Source organism: Asparagus officinalis, chromosome 5, assembly GCF_001876935.1.
Source record: "Asparagus officinalis chromosome 5, Aspof.V1, whole genome shotgun sequence".
In the NCBI taxonomy this organism is placed as follows: Eukaryota; Viridiplantae; Streptophyta; class Magnoliopsida; order Asparagales; family Asparagaceae; genus Asparagus; species Asparagus officinalis.
Window position 1 is genome coordinate 24,665,737 of NC_033798.1, and position 9,179 is coordinate 24,674,915.

The window sequence follows — 9,179 nt, forward strand, 5'->3', positions numbered from 1 at the left end:
TTTAGAGGTTTTACTACATACCCCCTCATATCTTCAATATTTGTACACATACTCCTTAGATATTGGTGTTTGCGAAATTGCCCCTCAAAACTAGCATAGTGAGTCTTTCTACTGCTCCAACTTGAATTTTGTTTTTTAAACAAGGCAATGTCAAAATTCCCAATAATTTTCAATAAGTTTGCAACAGTCTCCCGTTGTAGAAAAAAATCAATATGATATAATTCAAGGGAAATTTTGTAAATACCAAGACTGGGAGGTAACTCGTAAATGTGAAAGATTTGACCAGCATATTCGCAAAAACCCCTTAATTTTAAACACTTTCACTTTCTGAATTTTAAACCTGTTCACTTTCTGAAAAAGATTTTTTAGTTATAAACTGAAAATTTTACCACCATTTATTTTTAGATCAACCCACTACCCTAAATCACTTGAGATCCAACATGATTGATCCCGTTTGGCAAAGAGTTAAGGAAGAAGGGTTAAATACAATGATTAATGTACTCAGCTTATTCGATATTCTGAAGGACTAAATTATTATCCCGTTAAATAAGTTTTATTTTAGCCCTTATAATCAGTTTAAGTGTTTGGGAATAACAATGATTTTGACTATTTTCTTTATAATTAAAAGGGTTAACTTTTAATCCTTCTAAATAGGAGTATTAGTAAACCACTCATTTTGAGGAGTTAACTTATTTTAATCCCTCTAGAGGGGTTAGCTTAACCATTTTATATTTTTTATGTATGGTAAATTATGGAGAGTTAATTTGCTTTAACCTTTGTATAGATTTTTTGTGTTTGACGGGTTAAAAAGGGATTAAGTCCCCTTAACCCCTTACTTAACCCTTTGCCAAACAGTACCGAAGGAATTAACTTTATCCCACTTTGTATGTTAGCACTTTAGCGTCAGTGTAACTTGTTATTTTGGCTTTAATTCATTAGATATTTTTATGTTAGAGTGGTTAAGTTTATATTGTGTCTTTAAATCAAATGCTTAAACTGATATTTTTTTATCTTTTTTATCCAGATGTCGCGGCATGCAAGTCAATTTGGCTCATTAACTAACTCCAAGTAATCCCAGATTCTGTGGGTTTTTTTAAAGTTTTTCTCATGATCAAGCAATTATGATCATCATCTCCGCAGAGTATTGCATTACTAAGAAACCTTTCATCTTTGCTCATATTTTTGTTGAACACACTGATATTGTTTCATCTTTCACATGCCTCTTGCGTATTGAGAGGTGAATTTACAGTTTGTGATAGTTGTTACAAATTCAAGGACTGCCTTCAAAGACACGTACATGCAGATGAATTTTCTCTGAAATCTAATTGCGAACTATATCCCTCTCTGTCATATACCATACCATCACTTTACAACAATTCACAATAAAATAAAATAAAATAAAAATAAAAAACCTCCACCTCCTTATCTCTAGTCTCCATAACAAAAAAATAAAACCATAAAGGGGCAAAAAAAACTTGAACACATTTTCATAGTTTCATGTATGAAAGAATTATGTATTTTAAAAAGAGAAGAAACTTAGAGAATATTGTTACCCAAGTCTTTTTTCCACCTTCTTCTTCTTCTCCACATCAACTTCACCTCTTCCCTTGTGCTCTGGCTTGCTTCCAGAGCCTTCTCCTTTCTTTCCTGTGCTCGGCCTCCCTCTCTCGGTCATTTCTTCTGCTCGCCGACGTCTATGGTCTTCACCTTCGACAGTTTGATGAGCTGTAGGGCTTCCTCGGAATTCTCTGGTCCCAGCCATTCTCTCTTGTTCGACGAAGAGCAGCTGCACCAAAGTTCGCAGCGGGAGCCTATCGTTCGCTATCGCCTGCGACCGCGCTTCTGGCGATAGTTTCCGACAGTCTATCATCTGGCACAGCCTCTTCTTATCTGCCTTGGACAGGTCTTGGTGCTCCTGAAGAGACCAAATTCAGATGCTTTAGGTACATATGATTCAAGTTTGAAGAAGTTTTGGAAATGGGTAAATTTCACAAATCCCCCGAAACTTAGGGGCCTTCGCCATCAAACCTCTCTGAACTTTTGTTTTTCCCCCCATTGAACACCAAAATTCCAAAGAGCCCTCAGATAACCCCGTAAAATGTTCAACTTTAATTCCGACAAAATTCCCCAAAAAGCAAAGAGAAGACGAGTCCCATAGGAAACAAGGAAAGAATAGAGTTGCACAGATAATGAGGTCCTCTAATTGCAAAGGGCACTTGCTGGGGGATTTTGTGGGTAAAGTTAACGCTCTTGGAGGGTCATTTGAGACACTCTGGAGTTTTGCCAGCTTTGTGGCAGAGGATTTAGTGGAGAGAAACAAAGTTAGAGGGGGTTTTCGTGAAATTTACCCTTTGAAATCGATCAGGTTTTACCTCCAAGAAGGTATCAATTGCCCTGTAAAGCCCGTCATGCTCCTCCCTTGCCACCTCCGGCAGTAATGTTGACAGCTCCACGAATTTCTCGACGGTCATCTCCCGGTCTCCGGCAACAAACCCTAAATACTCATCAAACACCTTGGCAACTCTCCTCATCCTCTCCCTCTCATCTTTCTCCACCGCCCTCCTCCTCCTAAACCCCTCCAGGAAACTCTCCACTACCGCCTCGACCACCCCGATATCAACAACCCCCTCCCTCACATAAAACACCAAGTCCCCAACCGAAACCTCGTCCAATTGCCTCCCCGCTCGCCGTACAAGCTCCGCCCTCACGCTTGTCGACGCTCCGACCAAGATCCCAATCTTGAGTAGTCTCATCAAGAACCCTCCGGAGACGGCCCCATCCTCGATAGGGATCATGCTCGCTACTGCCTCAAGAACCCTTCGTTCCTTCCCCCGCAACTCCACCATTCCATTAGGATCCGGAAGGTTCTTGACCGAATAGACATGCAATGCCTCCCCGATGAGCGCCGGGGGTAAACCACCGCTCGATTTTAAGCACGAGACGATCGTCCTGAAGTGGTTGAGGTCTAACTCGGCGATGTCCTCGGTCCACCAATCTTTGGGCGTTGACGAATTGGATATTCGTCTGGAGTAGGTGAACGACCACGTGACTTGTGACGCCGGGGTCAGGATCTTCGAGACGATCGAGTCGATCAAGGGGCGGATGATGGTGGGATCGGAGAAGGGAGGGGAGGTTGAGGATGATGAAGCTAGGGTGACGACCGAGTCCTTCCAATTGGGGAGGATGAAGGAGAGGAAGAAGGTGTGGAGTTTAGGGAGGAAGTTTGGGCGGGAGATGGAGTCAGTCATGAGGAGGTAGGAGGCGGCGGAGAGGGCGGGGAGGAAGTTGTGGGCGGAGAGGGTGATGGAGATGTTGTAGCAGAATTTCGCACAGAGTTCGAAGGCGGCCTCGCCGCCGGGGAAATCGGGGAGGATGAGCGGGGAGGACGGGGAGGCGCCGGAGGCTGGGGAGGAGGAGGGGGAGTCCGAGCAGAGGCGCTGGAGGAGCCCGCATTTTAGGAGGAGGGGGAACTGCGAGGGGAGGAGGAAGAGCTGTTAAGCATGAGTTAGTTTGAATTGAAATTTGGAGGGAAACTTTTGATACGGTTTGAATACATTTATTATTAAAACTAAGCATGAATTCTATCGCTAACACTTCGGATGTCATTCATTTTGAAAGTATCATATTCGGGGGTTATTTGCACATAGACCCCCGCAGTACGACAGTTTTGAACTTACTACCCTGGTGCAGATAGACCTCCTGGCCTAAACTCTTTTGGCTCTTTAATTTTGATATTGACCCGGTGTGACATTTTGGCAGATATTGGTCAAATACTAACGAGTCCCACCTTTGGTGAAATTTGTAGGTCTATATGACGGTAAAAGAGTCAAAAAAGTTTCTATATGCAACAATGAAGCTGTGGGGGGTATAAAATTCAAAACAACAATACCACATGAGGCTCTATATGCAATTAACCCTAAATTCCGACAGTCATCTAATTCTTTTTTCTGGCAGTTAAAATTTCAGAACCGCCAAACTGGGAGGCTGCAGAATGCTTTCTACTTGTGGGACGTGGTCTGATGATAGCATTCACAGACTTACTAATATCAAATAATGTAGAACTTGGGAGCAAACAGGGGTTTTCTTATTAAGTTTTTACTGTAAATTGTTTCTTTCTCTATCATAAGCAGTTATAAATTTCAGTCCTGTAGCTAGCAAATAGGTAAAAAGGAAAATAAGGCTAAATGGCACTTAAATATCACAGAGTTTTCCACTTTGACACCCATATAACATGAGTTATTTTTTATGGTAAATTGTTACTTTCTCCATCATAAGCAGTTATAAGTTTCAGTCCTGTGGCTAGCAAATAGATAAAAAGAAAATAAGGCTAAATGACACTTAAATACCACGGAGTTTTTCCGCTTTGACACCCATATAACATGAGTTATTTTTTATGGTAAGTAAACACCACAAGTAGTTTAAATTGGCACGTTAGTACCTTCGATCATGCAAACATGAATTTTTTTACTCAAATGTTTCTCTATAAAACTTAAATGCTATGTTTAGGGCTTTTTAACCATTAATTTTTGTTAAGTGTGCTGTTGAGTCTACTAAATTCTTTTTTAACTTAACTTAATCAAATTTAACGTGACGACCGAGTCCTTCCAATTGGGGAGGATGAAGGAGAGGAAGAAGGTGTGGAGTTTAGGGAGGAAGTTTGGGCGGGAGATGGAGTCAGTCATGAGGAGGTAGGAGGCGGCGGAGAGGGCGGGGAGGAAGTTGTGGGCGGAGAGGGTGATGGAGATGTTGTAGCAGAATTTCGCACAGAGTTCGAAGGCGGCCTCGCCGCCGGGGAAATCGGGGAGGATGAGCGGGGAGGACGGGGAGGCGCCGGAGGCTGGGGAGGAGGAGGAGGAGTCCGAGCAGAGGCGCTGGAGGAGCCCGCATTTTAGGAGGAGGGGGAACTGCGAGGGGAGGAGGAAGAGCTGTTAAGCATGAGTTAGTTTGAATTGAAATTTGGAGGGAAACTTTTGATACGGTTTGAATACATTTATTATTAAAACTAAGCATGAATTCTATCGCTAACACTTCGGATGTCATTCATTTTGAAAGTATCATATTCGGGGGTTATTTGCACATAGACCCCCGCAGTACGACAGTTTTGAACTTACTACCCTGGTGCAGATAGACCTCCTGGCCTAAACTCTTTTGGCTCTTTAATTTTGATATTGACCCGGTGTGACATTTTGGCAGATATTGGTCAAATACTAACGAGTCCCACCTTTGGTGAAATTTGTAGGTCTATATGACGGTAAAAGAGTCAAAAAAGTTTCTATATGCAACAATGAAGCTGTGGGGGGTATAAAATTCAAAACAACAATACCACATGAGGCTCTATATGCAATTAACCCTAAATTCCGACAGTCATCTAATTCTTTTTTCTGGCAGTTAAAATTTCAGAACCGCCAAACTGGGAGGCTGCAGAATGCTTTCTACTTGTGGGACGTGGTCTGATGATAGCATTCACAGACTTACTAATATCAAATAATGTAGAACTTGGGAGCAAACAGGGGTTTTCTTATTAAGTTTTTACTGTAAATTGTTTCTTTCTCTATCATAAGCAGTTATAAATTTCAGTCCTGTAGCTAGCAAATAGGTAAAAAGGAAAATAAGGCTAAATGGCACTTAAATATCACAGAGTTTTCCACTTTGACACCCATATAACATGAGTTATTTTTTATGGTAAATTGTTACTTTCTCCATCATAAGCAGTTATAAGTTTCAGTCCTGTGGCTAGCAAATAGATAAAAAGAAAATAAGGCTAAATGACACTTAAATACCACGGAGTTTTTCCGCTTTGACACCCATATAACATGAGTTATTTTTTATGGTAAGTAAACACCACAAGTAGTTTAAATTGGCACGTTAGTACCTTCGATCATGCAAACATGAATTTTTTTACTCAAATGTTTCTCTATAAAACTTAAATGCTATGTTTAGGGCTTTTTAACCATTAATTTTTGTTAAGTGTGCTGTTGAGTCTACTAAATTCTTTTTTAACTTAACTTAATCAAATTTAACATATATTTGTGATATGTTTAATGATAAATTTAACAAATATTAATGGTTAGAAAGTTGTAAAATTGACAAGTTAGTGTCATATAGGAACATTTAAGTGAAAATCTTCACATTCGCATGATCAAGGGTACTAACATGTCAATTTTAAATAACTTATGATATTTACTTACCACAGAAAACAACTCCTGGTAATTAATATAGCGCCAAAATAAGGAAAATTTACGGTATTTAAGTGCCATTTAGCCCAATTAAAATAATTCAAAGTTTTTCTTTTCCTAAAATTGATAGGACTGATTAAAGTTTAAACAAAATAACTGAAGAAGCTATACGAAAAGAATCACTTAGGTTTTGCATCTGACTAGTTAGACTAAAGTTTTAAACAAAACATGATCAAGAAAATTTCATGGATTTACATTTGAGCTGTTGGATGTTCCTCTTCCTTCCAAATGATATAAATGGTTAGCAGAAAAAGTTATCTCCTGATTCATCTCTGCTGTATAAGCCTTTGTCTTTTTCAGGCAAGAGAAAAGAAAATTTTTGAGTCTAAGATGATTTAAATTAAACTTTATATTACAGAAACTATTATGCATGTGTGTGGAAGACGGAGACTTACCTTATGCAATAAATATTTGGTATTATTGATCTGAATGATAAGGTCACTTGGTACATCAGATAAAACTGACCTGCAAATTATCAAAACATTCTATAACAGCATCACAAATTCAATTCTGAGAAGTATATATAAGGTTAAATCCCAAAACATTACATGAATTGCAGACTATTTTCAGACCCCCTTACTATCGCCAGATTCAACTTACTACCCTTGTAGTTCTATTGTCGAAGATAGGGCCCTTGAGTGAAGTTTTTTTTTTGTTCTTTTTCAGGGGCCCATCTGCAAAAATAAAGTTTCACTCAGGGGTTCTATCTGTGACTTCAGAACTTTTTCTGGGAGTCTATTTACAACAATAGAACTATAGAGATAGTAAAGTCAATTCATGATACCACCGGGGGTCTATCCGCAAATAAAATTTATAGTTAGGTGAACAAAAAAAGTTTTGCTAACCAAATATTTGCTGGTTTCTCCTAATTCAGCCTGACAATAATAGCTAAGACACTCTTTAAACAACAAAAACATAACAGATGCTAATAATAGGTCATAGAATCAACAACCTTGTTGCTTCTTCCGTGTAGAAGGTATCTGGCTTTGTTCCTAGTTTCATATACTTCATCTTTACAAATATTTCTACTCTCTACGAGTGACATGAGATCGATCTCTCAGCTACCAAACGCTAACATCTCCTTAAAGCAGCGAAAACCTGAAGAAAAGAAAAAAGAACAGAAATAATGTTGCATCATCAAAAAGCTACATGCTAGCAATGTATCATATGGGTTATCTATTTCTGACAGCATCCCTTAATTTGGGTTGCCTAATGACAAAACACTTGATAAAGTTTCTTAGAGACGTAAGTTGCCATGAAATTCGTTGTAACTAGATTATAGCCGATCACCTTAACTTTTAGATTGTAAGGATGCGTCTTCTTAATGTTCCATACCTAATTGAAATTGGATGGAAATATCACTTCTTTAATCGTAATAACATATATATTATTTACGTTGTCACGAACCTCTAATTCTTAATAGTATTAAAGTCATTAATTCCTCCCCGTTCTTACTTTAAATTCCAGACAAACCATAGCTTTTTGTACCAATAAGATGATTATGATTGAGAAACTAGTCTCTTATCTACCTAGCCATTATTGAGAGAATGCAAATCCGTGATGATTGTAGGTAGACATAAATACACGTTGGCAGTGAAAGCATTTACATTAGAGAGAGAAGTAATTACCCTTCGATTACTGCCCCAACAGAGAAATTTGAAATCCTTAGATCAGTACAAAACATGAGAGCTTTAGAGATTAACTTATATATATATATATATATATACCAAATCTTTTAAAAAGTTTTCCCATTTATTGAAGACCACTATTCTAGGAATCAGAAATTTTGCGTATAAACTAATCATTATTTAATCTTTATTCTTCCTCTTTTCTAGCATTCAACAAATCTTAATTAATCATAAGAACAGGTAGCATTTGGTGAGACTACATGAGGGCTCATTAGACTCACCACCCAACCTTAGATATGGGTGACGGGAACAACTCACCCACAACTCGCGCCTAGAAGGGAACCAAAACACAAGATTCGGGTTTCCATCGTGCCATTGTTTGTCCATAACATAAGGTCACTAGGCAAAAAGGACGTTGACGATAAAAACTTCATGGGCCCTTGTTCATGTTTAGAAAGGACATGTGCCATGATAAAGCCCATCATATACCAACCCCCCCTTGAAAACACCAGCATAGAAAAGAGGAAGAGACCCATCATCATATAAGCTCATGGTAGAGGATTTTAGCAAGCAAAATTAAAGAATTAACATAAAAAGGAAAAGAAAATAATCTCCAACAAAAGATTTGCCGTGAGATCGAGCTAGCCTAGCTGCCATTAGCGGACTTGTACTCGGTACATACCTCAAGCACTTCAAATATTCCAACAAGCTAGATCCCATCATCACCTTTTCCTTCTCATTGGCACCCAGTATATACGTGAGCCGAAAGGACTAATGGCCTTTGATTTTTGATCAAGTGCTCAAAATTGAGAGGTACAATGTACCTCAATTTATGCACCAAAGGGAGCATATATTTAGTGGTGGAGGAAAGATCTCTTAGATAGAGTGAAAGATATGCTAATAAGCAAGAAAGGAAGCAAGAAGGCGGCTCAATTCAAAGCCATAGAGCCAAAGGGGGAGTATTTGAAGGAGGAAATCTTTTATCTTTCCATCTATTGATCAGTTAGGAAAGTCAAGTGGCACAAATTGATATTCCCATGGTGTGTGTGTGGCTCAGTGCATAGCTTCTAGAACACCGAGTGGTAGTCTTATGAGCTTTTCACATCTAGATATCTTTAAAATTCCGATTATGAAAAAATGTTTAAAAAAAGTTAAGATAATTTTAGGAATCGGAAAGAGGATCCCTTCTCTTCGTCTCTCAACTGATAAATGCATGTATTGGCAACGTACATTTATCAAAAAAATCTTCAAGTATGGAACACCATCACTACACCACCACACACCACACACACACACACATAACTCAGTATCATAT

At 38.8% G+C, this 9,179-nt stretch overlaps 1 protein-coding gene across 4 annotated transcripts in view; it reads right to left on the minus strand.

Annotated features, from left to right (window-relative positions):
- Positions 1,314-9,179, minus strand: part of LOC109842811 (BTB/POZ domain-containing protein At5g47800-like) — a 9,649-nt gene continuing 1,783 nt past the window's right edge. Inside the window, exons 1-6 of one of the 4 annotated variants that reach the window (XM_020411708.1) lie at positions 8,547-9,054; positions 7,189-7,334; positions 6,632-6,701; positions 4,602-4,925; positions 2,373-3,167; positions 1,314-1,915 (exon numbers count right to left, since the gene is read on the minus strand). In XM_020411708.1, the coding sequence (XP_020267297.1) occupies positions 1,550-1,915; positions 2,373-3,167; positions 4,602-4,925; positions 6,632-6,701; positions 7,189-7,247 (1,614 nt within the window). In that variant the 5' untranslated portion in view covers positions 7,248-7,334; positions 8,547-9,054 and the 3' untranslated portion in view covers positions 1,314-1,549. Of the gene's footprint in view, positions 1,916-2,372; positions 3,183-4,601; positions 4,926-6,631; positions 6,702-7,188; positions 7,335-8,546; positions 9,055-9,179 lie in introns of those variants that run through there. The other 3 variants (XM_020411709.1, XM_020411707.1, XM_020411706.1) reach the window with 3 other exon arrangements.